The sequence below is a fragment of the Eptesicus fuscus genome, chromosome 21 (assembly GCF_027574615.1).
Source record: "Eptesicus fuscus isolate TK198812 chromosome 21, DD_ASM_mEF_20220401, whole genome shotgun sequence".
Classification (NCBI taxonomy): Eukaryota; Metazoa; Chordata; class Mammalia; order Chiroptera; family Vespertilionidae; genus Eptesicus; species Eptesicus fuscus.
Window position 1 is genome coordinate 45,016,660 of NC_072493.1, and position 20,001 is coordinate 45,036,660.

General features: G+C 49.2%; 1 protein-coding gene across 1 annotated transcript; it reads left to right on the forward strand.

Annotated features, from left to right (window-relative positions):
- The first annotated feature begins 8,120 nt into the window (after positions 1-8,120).
- LOC129147790 (uncharacterized) lies at positions 8,121-15,102 on the forward strand. Its single transcript, XM_054711152.1, is given in 2 exon segments — positions 8,121-13,245; positions 13,277-15,102. Coding segments are annotated over 2 exon segments (6,951 nt in total).
- Positions 15,103-20,001: the final 4,899 nt, after the last annotated feature.

The following is a 20,001-nucleotide window of genomic DNA, read 5'->3' on the forward strand; positions in this document are numbered from 1 at the left end:
ATGTCTGTACCAGTTCAAATTCCCACCAGCAGTATACTAGGGTTCCCTTTTCTCCACATTCTAGCCAGCACTTGTGATTTGTTGATGGTAGCCATTCTGGCAGGTATGAGGTGATACTTCATTGTCATTTTAATTTGTATCTCTCTGATGATCAATGACTTTGAGCATTTTTTCATGTCTCTGGCCACCTATATGTCCACTTTGGAGAAGTATCTATGTAGGTCCTTTGTCCATTTTTAAATTGGATTGTTTGTCTTTCTTTTGTTAAGTTGTATGAGTTGCTTATATATTTTGAATATTAACCCTTTATCAGATGTATCATTGCTAAATATTTTTTCCCATACAGTGGGCTCCCTTTTTGTTTTGTTGATGTTTTCTTTTGCTGTGCAGAAGCTTTTTATTTTAATGTAGTCCCATTTGAAAAATTGCAATTTTCTAGAGATTGTCTAAACTCCCTTCATGTACCTATCTATTCCCATAGTCACAGTTCATTATCAAGTAAAGTAAAAATGTTACAGTGCTGTTAACTACAGGATTTATTTGTATCTCCACTTTAAACCTGTACTCATTTCTGTTTGTTTTATATATAGTTTTTTTGTTTTGTTAGAAATTTTATTATTTTCTGTTGTTAATCCTTACCCAAGGATATTTTCCCATTGATTTTTAGGGAGTGGAAGGCAGAGGGAGAGACAGAAAGAGAGAAACATCAATGTGAGGGAGACATGCATGGGCTCCAACGAGGGCCAGGGATCCAGCCTGGAACCAGGATACATACCCTTGACTGGAATTGAACCCAGGACCCTTAAACCTGGGGGCTGATGCTCTATCCAATGAGCCAAACTGGCTAGGGGTATATATAGATTTGAGAAATTTTATCACATACTAGAGGCCCAATGCATGAAATTCGTGCACAGGTAGGGTCCTTAGGCCTGGCCGGCGATCAGGGCCAATCGGGGCCTTCCAGCTGCCGGCCGGGGCCTCCCCTCCCCGGCTGCTGGCTACCAGCTGGGGTCTTCCTTCGTTCCGCGCCACCCCCTGGTCGTCACTGCACATAGTAGCAAGCGATCGAACTCCCAGTCTCCCAGTTGAACTCCCAAGGGGACACTGCATATTAGCCTTTTATATATATAGATTAGAAAAATGGAGACATTTAGCAGTACCCTTTTGAGATTGGCTATTTGACCTTGTCTGATATAGAAAATACATACATACGTGTTCCTGGCATGGAGCTCCTGAAACCCTTGTAATTCACAAGTGATAATAGACTAGGAGCATCTTTTGTTTTATTGAGGCTACTCTGGTTGGAAATTTCATCTCCACCCCACACATCCAGAGAGGGGTGAGCGTCTGGAAACGGAGTTAATGATCAATCATGCCTACTTAAGAAAGCCTCCATGACAATCCCAATAGGATGGGGTTTGGAAAACTTCCAGGTGTGTGAAGACATCCAAGTATGAAGAGTGTGATGCACCCTAACTTCATGGGACAGAGCTCCTGTGCTTCAGACCCTTTCAGACCTCACACTATATATCTCTTCATCTGGTTGTTCATCTGTAACTTAAAGATATTCTCTTTTTTATTATTATTAAATATGTTCTCTATTGATTTCAGAGGGGGAGAAGGAGAGAGAGAAACATCAATGATGAGAGAGAGTCACTGATCAGCTGCCTTCTGCATGCCCCACACTGGGGATCGAGCCCAAAACCCGGACATGTGCCCTGACCATGAATTGAACCCGGGACCTTTCAGTCCGCAGGCCGACACTATCCCCTGAGCCAAAACAGCCAGGGCTTAAAGATATTCTTTAGTAAAGTTGTAAATGTAAGTACATTTTCCCCTGAGAGTTTGTGGGAACCTTCATTTGAAGCCAAGTCAGAAGTTGTAGATAACCTGGAGAGCTACTACATATGATTAGCATGCATGTGAAATGGCGAGGGAGCAGTTTGTGGTACTGAGCCCTTAACCTATGGCACCTGACACTATTGTGTCCGAATTGAGCTAATATGTTGGATATCGGTTGGTGTGGAGAATTCCTGGTTCAGGGAACTCCCCGCTTTAATGCACACACTCTCCTGGTGACCAGGCGTGTGTGACAGTAGCAGTAGTGAGAGAATAGGAGAGGCACAAGATGGAACTGCAGGTTTTTCTAAGAAACTTCAAGTGAATTCAACCTAAGATCCAGCCCCAAGCCCTCTAGGGAAAGCATGTCAAACTCGCGGCCTGCAGGCCACATGTGGTCCACAAGGAATATTTTTGCAGTCCAGCCAATATAACTATGTAAGAAACATTTTAATAAACATTTCGTAAATTAATTTTTACAATATCCTGTTATATATAATTATTAATAAACTACAACGTTCGCTAATGACTGATTACTATAATCTTGTTGCATTCACTTCCCTTACACACATTATGCACAGGTGCACCATTTCTCTCCACTAATACTAGCAGTGAATATTTTAGCAGCTGATGGCCACCTCATTAGTCTTGGACTGACTTGTTTGGTGTGCACAACAGGAATTACTTTGGTTTTGGAGAACAAGAAAAATAGGTTTATTTGCATTACACTTATTCATTTGTGCAGTTATTCAGTGTCTGGTAAGTTAATGTTCAAGAAAAACTAATTTTTATTAAAATGTTCTATTATTTTATGTTAATAATTACTCATTTATTTCAGCCCTTTGTATTCAGCATGTCTCTATGGAAATAAACATACGTTTCTATGAAAATTGACGCTTTTGTTTTTTTGCGGCCACATAAACTTTGTGTTCTGTGGAAACTGATGAATACAGTGCCTCCCATGCCTAGTTGGCCTTCAATAGGTTCCAGCCTCTAAAAACTTAAGTAGTAGCTCTGCACTTGAGACCATGTCTTGCAGAGAGGAAGGCACTGGCGTGGTCATAAGACATCTCTCTTTCCTCCCACCAGGCAGAGGCATACCAACAGTTATGGCCACTCCCATCAGAAACTTCAGATTTTGCTGAATGAGGACCTAGAACCTGTGGGAGGTCAGAACTCAGACTTCCAGAAATGACCCCGAGACCTGGACACCCACATCTCCTGGCCCTTTGGTATCCCTAGTGACAGCCAAAGTACTTGGGGTGAGAGCACCAAATTGGAAATAGTTTAGTGCCTGGGTTCAGCCTCTAGCAGCTACGGGTGGAGTTTCCAGAGGCTTAAGGTCCGGTGAGCCTGAGTCTATGTGAATCCCGAGTGAGGGGCCTGAGGTCAGTGGAGCAGGAATGCGTGTGAATGTTGGTGTTCGGGAGCTTTAATCCAGTCACTGAAGAATCTGAGCATCAGTGTGGGGTTTTTTGGTTCAATCTTAGTCTGAAGATATTGACAACTGAAGGTCTGATACTCAGGGCTTAAGGTCTCCCTGTCAACCCTGCTGGGCTTGGGGAAGGAAAACTGGCAAGTGTCAACCAATGAGCCATTCTTGTCATCTAGGTTAGCTATTTAATCTAAATCCAAATTAATCCAAGCAGGGAGGAATATCATTGGACAGCTGTCTGGGGAGAATTTCTGATTGCGAGGTTGCTGTTTGGGGAGTACAGAGTGTCTCCGGGTTTGAGAACAAAGGAGTCTGGAAGTTATGAGACCCACCGTCCCAGGCTAGTGGGTGTTTTGAAGCTCAGCGTTTGGATGTTGGAAACATCGGCAGTTGTTCAAGTCCAAGTCCCTTATCAAGGTTCCTATTAAAATGCTGTCTACTAGACCATTTGGGATCTTGCTGTATGGCATACCTTGTCGGTTTGGATTAAGTAAACTCCTATAAAAATTTTTTTTTGTCTTGTCCTGGCTGGGTATCTCAAATAGAGTATTGTCCCAATATGCCAAGGTTGAGGGTTCAATTCCTGGTCAGGGCACATATCAAAATCAACCAATAAATGGAACAAACTGAAGGCTCCCTTCCTCTTTACCTTTTTCTCAAAAAAATATATATTTTTTGTCTCCTGCTCTTCTCAATGTTCTCACAAATCAGAGTAGCTCACCTTGATCCAGTGTTATGTCTATGAGTAAAGAAGGCATTTTTTTTAAAAACCTTACCACAAAGTTTACTGTTGGAGATTTGCTTTCCTGTTTATTGGACACAAGTAAACACAACGATTGCTTAAAGTTCTCATTAGTCAGTCCATTTCATTTAAAACAATTTAGGCTGCCTTTCCAAAAATTTAAATCTTGTATGAACATACATTCCAAAGTCTGCCTATCTTCTAACATGGCTGTACCTTTTTGCATTGTCTCTGACAAATAAAAGTCCCAGTTTCTTTACCGTATCACCAGCATTTCATATTTTCTGTTTTTTAATTTTAGCCATTCGAATATCTGGGTACTTATATCACTTTGCAGTGCTAAACTGTAATTTCCTAATAACTAATTATGTTGACCATCTTTTCTTATGCTTAATTCCCATCTGCTTTTTAAAAAATACATATTTTTATTGATCTTAGTGAGGAAGGGAGATAAAGATACAGAAACATCAGTGATGGGAATCATTGATCAGCTGCCTCCTATAAGCCCCCTATTTGGGATTGAGACTGAAACCCAGGCATGTACCCTGACTGGGAATCGAACTGTGACGTCCTGGTTCATAGGTGGATGCTCAACCACTGAGCTACACCGGCCAGGCTCCCCTCTGCTTTTAAAAATATATTTTTTTATTGATTTCAGAGAAGGGAGAGTTAGAAACATCAGTGATGACAGAATCATTGATAGGCTGCCTCCTGTACAACCCACAATGGGGACCCAGACCGCAAACTGGGCAGGTGCCCTGACCAGGAATTGAACTGTGACCTCCTGATTCATAGGTCAATGCTCAACGACTGAACCACGCAGGCCGAGTCCCATCTGCTTATTAAAATGTGTGTGTGTGTGTGTGTGTGTGTGTGTGACACACACAATTGATTTTTTATAGAGAAGAATAGAGAGTTAGAAACATCAATGAGAGAGAAACATCCATCAGCTGCCTCCTGCACACTCCCTACTGGGGATGTGCCCGCAACCAAGGTACATGCCCTTGACCGGAATCGAACCTGGGACCCTTCAGTCCCAAGGCTGACGCTTTATCCACTGAACGGAACTGGTTAGGGCCAGACCTTTTCTCTTTACAGGATTTTATTCTCTGCCGTTTGGAAACTTTTTTTTTTTTTTTTTTGCGTGTTTTAAAATCCTCACCCAAGCCCTAACCGGTTTGGCTCAGTGGATAGAGTGTTGGCCTGCGGACTGAAGGGTCCCAGGTTCAATTCCAGTCAAGGGCAGGTACCTTGGTTGCAGGCACATCCCCAGTAGGGGGTGTGCAGGAGGCAGCTGATTGATGTTTCTCTCTCATCAGTGTTTCTAAGTATCCATCTCCCTCCCTCTCTGTAAAAAACTCAATAAAATATATATTTTTAAAAATAAAATCCTCACCCAATGATTTCTTGAGAGAGTGGGAGGAAGGGAGGAGGGAGAGAGAAACGTCCACGTGAGAGAGACATCCATTGGTTGCCTCACACTCGCCCCTGGCTTGGAACCTGCCACCCAGGTGCGCCCTTGACCAGGAATAGAGCCCCGTCGCCCTTTGGTCTGCAGGAAAACCGGCAACGGCTACTTGTGCGGTTTATTTATTTATTTATTTATTTATTTAAGAAAAATGTTGTACAAACTGTAAAATAAAACCTGCAGTCATGACCGGGATGGGGTTGCTCGGTTGGAGCAGTGTCCAGAGCACCAGGAAAGTTGCGGTTTGGAGGTTTGGATTCCTGTGAGGGCAATCCTGGTGGGGGCATAAAGGAGGCAACCCATCTTTGGACCTCTCCCTTGTCAATGCTTTTCTTTCTTTGTCTCTCACTCCCTCAAAAAAAAAAAAAAGGAGAGAGAGAGAAGAAAGCTGCAGTGGTATCACTTCTTTGCCCAGACCTCCCAACGCAATTTGCCTCCCGAAGCTTGAGTGTCTGAAAATACACTCACTTTACACAAGAAACAAAGTACCAGGAAACGAGATAAAATTCGTGAGCTTCTCACCTGCCAGCCATCCCTGGCTACTCCTTGCGAAGTCCCGGCTTTGCCTTCCGTACGGCAGTCAGGCCTCCCAACATGGCGGCCCCCATGCGGCGGCGGCGGGACAACAGGGAGCCGCCATATTGCCGGGGAGGGGAATGCGGAAGTCGCTTGGGGTTCTGCACAGGCCTCAGGTCCTCGCCCGCCGCCGCCACGGGCTGACGACATATCTGAGCGCCGTTTCCAGCAGTCGAATCCTTTGGCGGGAGTGTAACAGTTGGACACCCGGTGGGCTGGAGAAAGCAGGTCAGTGCGCTCTTGCCCTTTGAAGTTTGTAAAGAAAGTTTCGTCTCCTGCGAGGTTTGTTTCTCACCGAGCACGTGACGTCACAGGGTGGAAGGGGTGCGGCTGGACCCGTGGGATTCGCGGCGGGGGTCGCGTGGGGGTCGCGGCAAGGTGTTTGGGAGGAAGCAGGTGTGACGCTCCTGCCTGCGGTTGGGGTACCTTTGGGGTCCTCGGCGACTCGGGGTCGGTAGAAATCAACGACAGGGTCCCGACCGTCAGGGCCTTTGCGGGTCTCTGTGAGGGACGCGGGTGATCGCGGAGTCAGGTTCCGGTTCGGGGTTTCCCGTGGGGCTCAGTGAAGTGGGGGCCGGCGTGGATGCCGTCGCGTGAGGGCGTCGGGTCCAGGATTCGGAATGAGAACGGGCGTGTGGTCAGGGTCTCGTGAGGCGGAGGTTTGGTTGCCCGGGACCCCGGGCTGGTGTTGGGCTGAGGTTCCGACCTGAGCCGTCGGGAGGGGCGGCCTCCCGGCTGGAGTGTGAGGCAGGGTCCCTGCCGTGACTGAGCGGGTGATGGACGAGCTGCTGAGAACATTCCTGCACGTGAGTTCCGGTGCCGATGTGCCCTCATGTTGGGGGGGGGGGGGGTAGCTTAGATGTCAACTCAGAGAAGGCGGCGGAGCCCAGGCAGGTGGGGAGGAAAGCCCTGCTTTTGGCTCCTTACCCCGGGGCTGGCTCCCCGCCGTGGAGAGACTCACCCAGCCTCACCCGTGGGTCCCTCGTCCTTTTGAGCTCCAAGCGCAGAACCGGGTCCCGGACACCCGGACGGTCCCGGACACCCGGACCCGCGGCCCTGGAGCCGGGTCCCGGACACCCGGACGGTCCTGGACACCCGGACCCGCGGCCCTGGAGCCGGGATACCTGTCCGTCCCTGTGCCCGCTGCTCCCCAGCCCGGCTTCCTCCTGGTGCTCACCTGCCGGCCGCACACCCTGAAAGGGCAGTTCATTCCAGCGTCCTCCATTTTAGGTGACTATGTCCCTAGCAGGACACAGTAACATGTCGGTTACCCAACCCACCGTTAGGTAAGCCAACAAAAATGTGCTGGGAAATAACCTAATAAGGCAAAACCACTTCTTCCTGCTGTTAGACCGCATCTTGCTTCCGCATCCTGCACCCGCATAAGCAGGCCCCGGCCTGCACCCATCCAATCAGGATAGGCCAACTCTGTAACTTGAGCAACACTCCATCCCCCGATCCCCTGCCTATAAAGCTACTGTGTAACCAAGGCTCGGGACTCGCAGCCACTGCTCTGTGTTCAGAGTACGCTGCGAGTCCCAGCATGCTGGTCTGAATAAACCCTTTGTTCTTGCATGAGATCGTCTCTTGGTGCTCCGTGAGTGCGGCTAGCGTTCCGGGCTTAACATTTGGAGGTTCCACCGAGATAACTGCGGCCGCCTTCGGGCTCCAACAGACGCTTCTCGGGGTAAGTGACGGCGCCTTTTTGAATAAGAAATTGTTTAGAAGAACAAAAGGGCCTCTTGTCAAGGCTGGCGAATCTGTTCGGTCTGGTGGCTGTCGGGGAGGGACGTGAGTCTCCCCCGACTGCGGCTGACAGACGTGTCGGGAGGTCGCAGGCCACATCCCCGGGGGACGCCCTGGTGGAATCTGGAGAGGGCCGGGGATGCCTGGATTCCTCTCATCTGCTTAATATTGACTCTGAAAGTCTGTTGCCAGCTAGGTCAATTGGCTCTGTGAGGCCTTCTTCTTGGATCCTTTGATTTTTGTCTCAACGCTTTGTGTCTGTCCTTGTCTTTTGTTCTTTGTTCTTTGTGGTGTGTGTGTGTGTGTTCACAGTCATGGGGTAGAGTACTTCTACTCCTTTGTCCCTGACCCTGGACCATTGGTCAGAAGTCAAGGGGCGAGCTCAAAACCTTTCCCTTGTCATCAGAAAGGGCAAGTGGCAGACCTTCTGCTCGTCCGAGTGGCCCACCCTTAATGTCGGATGGCCTCCGGAGGGGTCTTTCCATTTGCCTCTCATAAGGGAAGTGAGGAATCTTGTTTTCCAGCCTGGCCGACATGGACACCCGGATCAGGAGCCTTACATTTTGGTTTGGCAAGACTTATGTGAACATCCCCCGGCGTGGGTCAAGCCCTTTTTACCCCCTGATTCTCTCCCTAGGTCGTCGGTCTCTGTTCCCGAATCTACTATTCTTCCTGTAAAGCCAGCTCTGCCTTCCCCTCCACCCTCTGCTCCCCCGGTTCTTCCAGACTCACAACCTGATCTTATCCTTCTTGATCTCTCGCCACCCCCTTATGCTTCGGCCGGAGCATCGCGATGCGACCAAGGGCCTCCTCCGGCACCTGGCCCAGTTCCTCCGCCCGTGTCCCCGGCGGCGGCCTTCCCAGATTCTACCATCGAGGGCCCCCTGCCACCACCAGGCAGCGGACCAGCACAGCGGACTCGGAGCCGATTCCAACCGGATGAAGGGCCTGTAGCCACTACTCTGCCGTTGCGCCCATACGGGCCAATGGTAGATAATGGGGAAGGGGGGGAAATGCCGGCCCTCCAATATTGGCCCTTTTCCTCCTCAGACCTGTATAACTGGAAAAATAATAATCCTCCTTTTTCTGAAGACCCCACCCGACTGACAGGTCTCGTGGAGTCTCTCATGTTTTCTCATCAGCCCACCTGGGATGACTGCCAACAGCTATTGGGGACTCTCTTTACCACTGAAGAGAGAGACCGCATACTTCTAGAAGCGCGAAAGAACGTCCCGGGACAAGACGGGCGTCCGACGCAGTTGCCGAACATCATTGATGACATCTTCCCGCTGACGCGCCCTAGTTGGGATCCGAATTCTCCGGAAGGTAGGGAGCATCTGTCCTCCTATCGCCAGGCTCTTGTGGCAGGTCTCCGGGCAGCCTCCAGGCGGCCCACTAATTTGGCCAAGGTAAGAGAGGTCGTTCAGGGTCCCACTGAATCTCCCGCGGTCTTTTTAGAAAGGCTAATGGAAGCCTATCGGAGGTTCACTCCCTTCGACCCACAGTCAGAGGACCAAAGGGCTTCAGTGGCCATGGCCTTCATTGGCCAATCCGCTGCCGATATACGGCGTAAGCTACAACGCCTGGAAGGATTGCAAGACCTCACCCTTAGAGATTTAGTCAAAGAAGCAGATAAAGTTTTTCACAAAAGGGAGACAGAAGAAGAAAAGGAAGAACGAAAGGAAAGGGAGAGAGAGGATGCTAGAGACAAGAAGAGAAATAAGGAATTAACTAAAATCCTGGCCACAGTGGTAGATAGCGGAAAGAAACAGAAAAAAAAGGGAGGCAGTACCGGGCCACGACCGAGCTTAGACCCGAACCAGTGTGCCTACTGTAAGGAACACAGGCACTGGAAGAAAGACTGTCCTAAGAGACCCAAAAAGGGCCTGCAGGCTAAGCAGCCTGCCCTGTTAGCCCTGGATGAAGACTAGGGAAGACGGGGCTCGAATCCCCTCCCCGAGCTCAGGGTAAAATTTGATGTGGAAGGGACCCCCATTAACTTTGAGGTGGACACCGGAGCTGTTTACTCGGCGCTACAGGCCCCTCTGGGGCCTCTGTCAACTAAAAGGTCCCTGGTGAGGGGTGCCAACGGCAGCCGATACCGAGCCTGGACCACCAAAAGAACTTTGGATTTGGGAAGGGGAAAGGTCCACCATTCCTTTCTGGTCATACCTGACTGCCCGGCTCCTCTTATGGGAAGAGACCTGCTCACCAAATTAAAGGCCCGCATCACCTTCAACCCAGGAGGGCCAAAAGTGGAGTTCCTAAGCCCCCTAGTTCAGGAACCGGTGGTTACTGCCCTGACGATGTCTATAGAAGACGAATATCGCCTATATGGCTCCCCGATAAAGGAGCAGGATATGACAAAATGGCTTAAAGAATATCCCGATGCCTGGGCAGAGAAGGCCGGACTGGGACTAGCCAGGGATCAACCCCCAGTAGTGGTTGCCCTAAAGACCTCAGCAATTCCAGTCCGGGTAAGGCAGTATCCTATGAGTAAGGAAGCCAGGGAGGGGATCAGGCCACACATTTTGAAGCTACTGCAAGGAGGTGTCTTGAAGCCCTGCCAGTCAGCCTGGAATACACCACTCCTTCCCGTTAAGAAACCGGGGACTGGGGACTATCGACCAGTGCAAGATCTGCGAGAAGTTAATAGTAGAGTACAGGACATTCACCCCACTGTCCCAAACCATTACAATCTTCTGAGTTCTCTTCCGCCTGACAGGAGTTGGTACACTGTATTGGACTTAAAAGATGCCTTTTTCTGCCTGCGGCTCTACGAGGGCAGCCAACCACTGTTCGCCTTCGAATGGACCGACCCGGAGGCTGGTATTGCTGGACAGTTAACTTGGACCAGGCTACCCCAAGGGTTTAAAAACTCCCCCACGATCTTTGATGAAGCTCTCCATCAGGATCTGAGAGCCTTCAGAACCCAGCACTCGGAGGTAACCCTGCTTCAGTATGTAGACGACCTACTGCTGGCGGCATCGTCACAGGAAGAATGTGAGTACGGGACTCGCTCCTTATTACAGGAGCTCGCTCGGCTTGGGTATAGGGCATCAGCTAAGAAGGCCCAAATATGCAGACAGGAAGTCACTTTCCTGGGGTATACTCTCCGGGGAGGAAAGCGCTGGCTGACTGAGGCGCGAAAAAAGACTGTGGTGCAGATCCCTGCACCAACTTCCAGGAAGCAACTCCGAGAGTTTCTGGGGACGGCTGGGTTCTGTAGGCTGTGGATTCCGGGATTTGCCTCCCTAGCCGCCCCTTTGTACCCGCTCCTGAAGGGGGATGCAGAATTCTCTTGGGGGCCTGAACAATAGCAAGCCTTTGATGAGATAAAGAAGGCCCTGCTATCAGCCCCGGCATTAGCACTTCCTGATGTTGAAAAGCCCTTCACCCTTTATATAGAGGAGCGAGGGGGAGTGGCCAGAGGGGTCCTAACTCAGGCGTTAGGGCCCTGGAAGAGACCTGTAGCCTATCTGTCCAAACGCTTGGACTCGGTAGCTGAGGGCTGGCCCCGCTGCTTGAAAGCTATAGCTGCAGCCGCCCTGCTAGCCAAAGATGCAGATAAACTAACCCTGGAGCAAAGACTTACTATTGTGGCCCCCCACATGCTGGAAAGTATTGTCAGGCAGCCCCCCGACCGATGGCTCTCGAATGCCCGCATCACACACTATCAGAGCATTCTACTGGACAGAGATCGAGTAACCTTTGGACCTCCAGTTGTTTTAAACCCTGCCACCCTACTCCCGGATGAGGCTGCAGACCCGGTCCTGCACTCCTGCCAGGATATCCTGGCCGAAGAAGCAGGAATCCGTCGTGACCTGAAGGACCTCCCATTGCCAGACTCGGAGGTGACTTGGTTCACCGACGGTAGCAGCTTCCTACGGCACGGTAAGAGACGCGCGGGGGCGGCAGTAGTCAACAAGGACAAGGTCATATGGTCCGCAGGGCTGCCAGAAGGGACTTCTGCTCAGAAGGCCGAGCTGATCGCCCTCACAAAGGCCTTAGAACTGGCGGAGGGAAAGAAGGCTACAATCTACACCGACAGCCGTTATGCCTTCGCTACTGCCCATGTACATGGGGCCATATATCAGCAGAGGGGGCTCTTGACCTCAGCAGGAAAAGACATAAAACACAAGGCTGAAATCCTCCAACTACTTGCAGCTGTCCTATTGCCCTCCAAATTAGCTATTGTCCATTGCCCCGGCCATCAAAAGGGGTCGGACCCTGTAGCTACAGGGACTCGGCGAGCGGACGAAGAAGCTAAGGCGGCGGCTCTTAGAGGAGCAGAGGCTCTAGCACTAGTGGCCAAAACTCCCGAGGCGCCCGCACCCACAGAAAGCCAGGGGCAACAAGCAACTTCCTACTTGCAGCATGTGCACCGGCTCACTCATCTAGGGGCTAGGAAGATGCAGGAACTGCTGAGAGAGCAGCCTTTCTCCCTGACTGCGTCGGAAAACAAAAGATTGACGGAACAAGTAGCTAAGAATTGTCAGGCCTGCCAGGTTGTAAATGCACATCCATCCCAAACCTCAGATGGAAAGAGACTTAAGGGAAATAGGCCTGGCCAGTTCTGGGAAGTAGACTTCACTGAGATCAAACCAGCTAAATATGGGTTAAAGTTTCTTTTAGTTTTTGTAGATACCTTCTCAGGATGGGTGGAAGCCTACCCCACCCGCAGAGAAACCGCGCAAGTGGTGGCTAAGAAAATTATGGAAGAACTCTTTCCTCGATTTGGACTACCACAGGTAATCGGGTCTGACAATGGACCTGCTTTCGTGGCCCAGGTAAGTCAGGGCGTGGCCAAGGTATTGGGGATCAATTGGAAATTGCATTGTGCTTATCGTCCCCAAAGTTCAGGGCAGGTAGAAAGAATGAATAGAACAATTAAGGAGACCTTAACTAAATTGACCATAGAGACTGGCAATCAGGATTGGACCATGCTCCTACCTTACGCCCTGTTCCGTGCTCGGAACACACCCTCTCCCTCCATGTATAACCTCACCCCTTTTGAGATTCTGTATGGAACCCCACCTCCAATCTCAAAAATGACGCCTGCCACAGATCCGAACTTATTATCCCATGCTCCTCTACTTGCCAGGTTAAAAGCTCAAGAGGGAATCCAGCGATTTGTCTGGAAGCCCCTGGCCTCTGCTTACCAGCCAGGAGACCTCAAGGTGCCCCACTCCTTCTGCGTTGGAGACTCAGTGTTCATGAGGAGGCACCAGACCCACAGCTTAGAGCCCCGGTGGAAAGGACCCTACATAGTGCTGCTGACCACTCCGACTGCGGTGAAAGTAGATGGCATCGCATCGTGGATCCATGCTTCTCATCTCAAGCCTGCCCCACAGCCAGGACCTGAATGGACAATGGAAAGGACTGACAATCCTCTTAAGCTTCGCTTTCGCCGTAAGCCCTTGCCTGCCCAGTCTGATGGCAGGTAACCCCCATGCCCCCGTGACCTTAGCCTGGGAAGTCGTCAACCCAACAGGACAAGTGGTCTGGTCGATCGAGGGCACCCACAACCCAGGTACCTGGTGGCCCACATTACACCCCGATATCTGCCAACTGGCCGTTGGCCTGGACACCTGGGACATAGATGACTATGAGGACCCTAATAACATCCCAAAAGACAACCCCTACAGTAGCTTAGGATACGAGATAACATCTAGCGAGAACAACCTCCCAGGGTGTCGTACCCCACACAAACGCTACCTCCTCAAGGCCCTCACCTTCTATGTTTGCCCAAAAGATGACCGGAGCCGACAGATGATGCGGCAATGCGGTGGGCCTGAATCCCTCTATTGTGCAGCGTGGGGGTGTGAGACCACGGGGACAGCTTATTGGGTCACTGGATCAAAATCAGATTGGCTTACTGTTCACTGGAACAGCACTAGGAGGGAATGTGCTGCAAGTGCTTTGTGCAATGGGCTGAACATCTCCTTTACGGAAATAGGTAGAATGAGCAACAAACTTAACCGCTGGTATAAGGGGAGGACATGGGGACTTAGGTTCTATGCCTCTGGACATGACTTTGGCCTCTGGTTTACTGTCAGGCTACAGAAAAGGACCACACCAGTCCTTGTGGGGCCCAATCTGGCAATTCGACCGGTCCAGCCATCTCGCAGTCACCAGTCAGTAAGAATGAGGGCAACTCCTCCCCCGGTTACTGCCACCCCAGAAAGCACCTCGCAAGCCCAGAATAGCAAGGCCCCTGCCCTAACAGGACCAAGTGGTAGGTTCCCTCTGTTCAACCTCATAAGCGGGGCCTACGCTGCTCTTAATGCAACCCAGGACGGATTAACTCAGTCCTGCTGGCTCTGCCTCTCGGCGGCACCCCCTTACTATGAAGGAATTGCTGTAAATGGGACCTACAACCTAACGAGCAACTCCTCTGCTTGCAATTGGGGGAATAATCACCAGCTAACCCTCCCTGAGGTTTCTGGCAGAGGACTCTGCATAGGAAACCCCCCTTCAAGTTACCAGCAGCTATGTGCCAGAGCTGTCCCTATAAACTCCACTAATGAGTACCTGGCTTCAGAGGCCGGGACCTGGTGGGCCTGCGACACTGGCCTAACCCCCTGTGTGTCCGCTGCTATTTTCCATAACAGTCACCATTTCTGTGTTATGGTTCGTTTGTTTCCCCGGGTATTATACCATGGGGCAGACTCGTTCGAAGAAAAAGCAGAAGGGCAGGTCACCCGCTTCAGGAGGGAGCCCCTGTCACTCACTTTGGCCATTCTCCTGGGGGCTAGAACAGCAGTAGGAATAGGAGTTGGAACCACAGCTCTTATCCAAGGGCCTAGCCAGTTACAACAGCTCCAAGCTGCCATAGACCAAGACTTAAAAGAATTAGAAACTTCTGTAACAGCCCTTAAAAACTCCCTCACCTCACTCTCAGAGGTAGTTCTGCAAAATAGACGGGGCCTGGATCTCCTATTTATGCAGGAAGGTGGACTTTGTGTAGCCCTCCGAGAAGAGTGCTGTTTCTATGCTGATCATACAGGGGTAGTTGAAGAATCCTTGACCAAACTCCGACAGCGGCTGGCCGAGCGGCAGAAGGAGAGGGAGGCACAGAGAGGTTGGTTTGAATCTTGGTTTACACAGTCACCCTGGTTAACAACCCTCGTGTCAGCAGTGACTGGACCACTCATAGTCCTGCTGTTAATCTTCACCATAGGACCCTGTGTCCTAAATAAACTCATAAAATTCATACAGCAGAGGATAGGAGATATTAAGCTCCTAATCATCAGGCAGCAATATGCAGCCTTGCCTGAGTCAGATGGTCTCTAGGATTAGAAACTGCCCACAAGAAAAAGGGGGGAATGAAAGGGCAGTTCATTCCAGCGTCCTCCATTTTAGGTGACTATGTCCCTAGCAGGACACAGTAACATGTCGGTTACCCAACCCACCGTTAGGTAAGCCAACAAAAATGTGCTGGGAAATAACCTAATAAGGCAAAACCACTTCTTCCTGCTGTTAGACCGCATCTTGCTTCCGCATCCTGCACCCGCATAAGCAGGCCCCGGCCTGCACCCATCCAATCAGGATAGGCCAACTCTGTAACTTGAGCAACACTCCATCCCCTGATCCCCTGCCTATAAAGCTACTGTGTAACAAAGGCTCGGGACTCACAGCCACTGCTCTGTGTTCAGAGTACGCTGCGAGTCCCAGCATGCTGGTCTGAATAAACCCTTTGTTCTTGCATGAGATCGTCTCTTGGTGCTCCGTGAGTGCGGCTAGCGTTCCGGGCTTAACAACCCACACCTTCCCCTTTGGGGACAGAACTTCACTGTGTGGGGCGCCCTCCCGCTGGCCCGCTGACCCGCATCCCGGCGGCCCAGTGAGTCTCGGTCTGTCTCAGCCCCGCGGTGGCTCCAGCTCCCTCGCTAGTGCCCGAGCGACTGTGAAATGGACTGGGGCGCGGGGTGGCGTAGGTCTAGCCAATGTAAGTGAAAGTGTGCCTGGTGGTTTCTCGGGACATTTTCTCTTTTATTTATTTATTTACTAGTGGCTTGGTGCACGAAATTCATGAGGGGGGGTGCCTGCACCCTCTCCAATCTGGGACCCCTGGGGGGGATGTCCGACTACCAGCAGGAGGACATCCCTCTCCAAATCTGGAACCGCTGGCTCCCAACTGCTCACCTGCCTGCCTGCCTGCCTGATCGCCCCTAACCACTCAGTCTGCCCATAGCCACTAACCACTCAACCTGCTGGCCTGATCAACCCCAACTGCCTCCCCTCTTCCAGCCTGAGCACCCCTAATTGCCCGCCCCTGCTGGCCTGATAGCCCCCAACTGCCCTCCCTTGTCTGCCTAATTGCCCCTATCTGCTTCTTTCTCGCCCCACCACCATGGCTTTGTCCAGAAGGATGTCTGGAAGGTCTAATTAGCATATTACTCTTTTATTCGTATAGATTTATTTATTTATATATTTTTTTTATTTCAGAGAGGGAGGGAGAGGAAGAGAGAAACATTAGGAGAGATTCATTGATTGGCTGCCTCCTGCACACCCCCACTGGGGATCGAGCCTGCAACCCTGGGCATGTGCCCTTGACCAGAATCGAACCCAGGACCCTTCAGTCTGCAGGCCGACACTCTAGCCACTGAGCCAAACCAGCTAGGGCCATTTTCTCTTTTAAATTAAGAAATACCTTGAATATCTTTTTCCGTGTTGTTGAAATATCGTCTGAAGATTAATTTTCTGTCCTTTCTAATGTTTACAATTTATTTTTATCCCAATCCATTGGTTCAACTTTCCAATACAAAACAGGAAATTGGGGTTGTAGTGAGTAACGGAGTCCTGTTGCTTACCCAGAAAACTCACCTGCCACAGTGTCTGGAGTTAACACTTTCTAGGAGGGTAGGATCATGAAATTGTGATTCATCCAGGATTTCAAATTTAATGACATCAGTGTATTTATATTCTTCTTTAAGACTCAAGAAGCTCCCTAACGGTTTGGCTCAATGGATAGAGAGTTGGCCTGCGGACTCAAGGGTCCCAGGTTTGATTCCGGTCAAGGGCATGTACCTTGGTTGCGGGCACATCCCCAGTGGGGAATGTGCAAGAGGCAGCTGGTCAATGTTTCTCTCTCATCGATGTTTCTAACTCTATCCCTCTCCCTTCCTCCCTGTAAAAAAATCAATAAAATATATATATTTTTAAAAAGACTCAAGAAGCTTCTTTAATGTGCTTTATGTCTCCCATAAGTTGTTAGCACCAGTTTTCTTTCCACCCTTCTCACTACAAACTGCTGTATGGCAGTTTTTCTTATTGTTCATTACACTGTGTCATTGGTAGTCTAGATTGTTTGTTCTTTTAAGGACAAGATTTTGGTATTATTGAGTTCTTCCATTGAATTGTTAACTTAAAAAAATCTGCAACTTAAGAAGTTTAAAAGCAGTATTTACATATATGTGTATGTGTACTGCTCGCATATGTAAGAAGCAACACTCCAACACCCTAGTGGTGTTCTGTGAGCTCCCCCCCCCCCCAATTATATTACATCCTCTCACCCACAGGTAATTACCATCTACTCTCCATACCAAGCACTTTAAGCTTTTCTTTATAGTTTTTTAAAAAATATATTTTATTGATTTATTACAGTGAGGAAGAGAGAGGGAATAGAGAGTTAGAAACATCGATGAGAGATGTTTCTATCCACTGAGCCTAACCGGTTTCGGCTTTTCTTTATAGTTTTATCATGTAATTAATCTTCCTGATCTTTATAGTTTATTTAGTTTACCCATTTTATTGATTTTTTACAGAGAGGAAGGGAGAGGGATAGAGTTAGAAACATCTATGAGAGAGAAATATCAATCAGCTGCCTCCTGCACACCCCCTACTGGGGATGTGCCCGCAACCAAGGTACATGCCCTTGACCGGAATCGAACCTGGGACCCTTCAATCTGCAGACTGACACTCTATCCACTGAGCCAAACCAGTCAGGGCCTACAAAGTGATTTTTGTGTGTGTTCCCAAATGGGGTTCAATCTCCCCCGACTGCCAGCGTGGATATCTGATTGTCCCTGAGCCGTTTTTTAAAAAGACATCCTTACCCTCCTCTCTGCAGCGCTTCCTGTGTCATCACGTCTCTGTCTATACATGAGTCTGTCTGTTCACAGGCATTCCATTCTGTTCTTTGGCTGACTTGTCTGTTGTGCTAACATGGTGCTGTCGTAATTAAAGTAACTTGAAGCCCTCATAACTGACGGAGCAACTCTTTCACCTGTTTTTAAAAAATATTTTTTTATTGATTTCAGAGAGGGAGAGTTAGAGAGAAACATCAATGATGAGAGAGAATCATTGATCGGCTGCCTCCTGCACGTTCCATACTGGGGGTGGAGCCCACAACCTGGGCATGTGCCCTTGACCAGAATTGAACCTGGGACCCTTCAGTCCGCAGGCCAGTGCTCTAGGCACTGAGCCAAACCAGCTAGCATTAGGACTCATCTGTTTTCAAAGGTGTGTATAGTTGTCAGGGATTTTGATTGGGATTTCAATGGGTCTTTATATACATTTGGGAGACATGGCATCTTTAAACTGTTTGGTTTTCTGAGCCATCTTCACAGTCCATCTTTCCATTTATTTAAATAAGACTATTCAAGTTTTTTTCTCAATATTTCTTTTTTCAAGGGAAACAGTGCCCAGCCCCTCTCCTTCCCCAGGCTCTGCTGTGTTAGTGATTTTCCTGACGCTCACCTGCTCCTGAGGCCTGGGGCGGGCATGGATGTCACTCCCCAGGTCTCCTGTGACACTCACCCCAATTAACCTCCAGGATTGATTCAGGTCAAGGACATGTACCTCGGTTGCAGGCTCCTCCCTGGCCCGGGCCCTGGTCAGGGCTCGTGCAGGAGGCAACAAATGATGTGTTTCTCTCACATTGATGTTTCTCTCTGTCTTTCCCTCTCTTCCACTCTCCCTAAAAATCAATGGGAAAATATCCACAGGCGAGGATAAATACATAAATAAAGGGACACTAGCAATCTGTGGCCTCGTGTGAGGTGAGTGCTCGGAGCAGTGTAGCATCGGGGCCCAGAGGAAATGCCCCACCCGTGGGGTTCTCTCCTCCGTCCTCAGGCCTGACTCCCCACGAGCAATAGAACCTCGTGAAGCAGGAGGACGCTGCGGGGTTGGTAGCAGCATTTCCGTGACGCCCCTGACCGCAGGCTGATTTCTGTACAGAAATACAGAGCAGACCCAACACACCGAGTCCGGGCCTCGCCCTCGCAGCTCTTCTCAGAGAACAGAAGGAAATGCTCCAGGCGCAGGGGATTGCGTTTGTTTCATCCTTCCCTTTCTTCATTGAAGAATTTGTAGAGGCCTATAAAAACCACCTCTGTTAATCTGAAAAGTATACATATATATGTATATGTTTTGTCTCTCAAAGATGTGACTGTGGCCCTGGCCGGTGTGGCTCGGTTGGGCGACATCCTGTGCACAGAAAGGTTGCCAGTTCGATTCACAGTCAGGGCACATGCCCAGGTTTCAGTCTGGATCCTCAGAAGGATCCAGGGGGTGCAGGAGCCAGTGGATCTATGTATCGGCCTCACATCGATGTTTCTCTCTCTCTTGGTCTAAAAATCAATAAAAAAAATTAAAAATATGTGAATGTGGTGTTTCTAGGTTCACAAGAATATTTTATCACATTATAGAAACTTGTAATTGGTTGAATGCACGAATGTCTGAATGCACAATTACAAAAGACAGGATGCGGCAAAGTTAGGTTTACAGTTGTGAGTGCAGAAAACAGCTTATTCTTATATATATTTTTAATATATTTTATTGATTTTAGAAAGGAAGGGAGAGGGAGAGAGAAACATCAATGATGAGAGAAAATCATTGATCGGCTGCCTCCTGCACACCCCCCTACTGGGGATGGAGCCCACAACCCAGGCATGTGCCCTTGGCCAGAATCGAACCTGGGACCCTTGAGTCCGCAGGCTGACGCTCTATCCACTGAGCCAAAATGGTTAGGGCTATTCTTATATATATATATATTTTTTATTCTTATATTTTTATTCATTAATTATTGTATTATTTTTTATGTGAACAACTGTTAACCTAACTTTGCCCACCCTGTATTTTACTAGGCATGTGATTATCCAACTGTATGTAAAATAAAACCTCACTTACTGAATAAGTTCAGCTTATAGAGTGAAAATAGCAAGAAAACTATCATTCCATCCATGT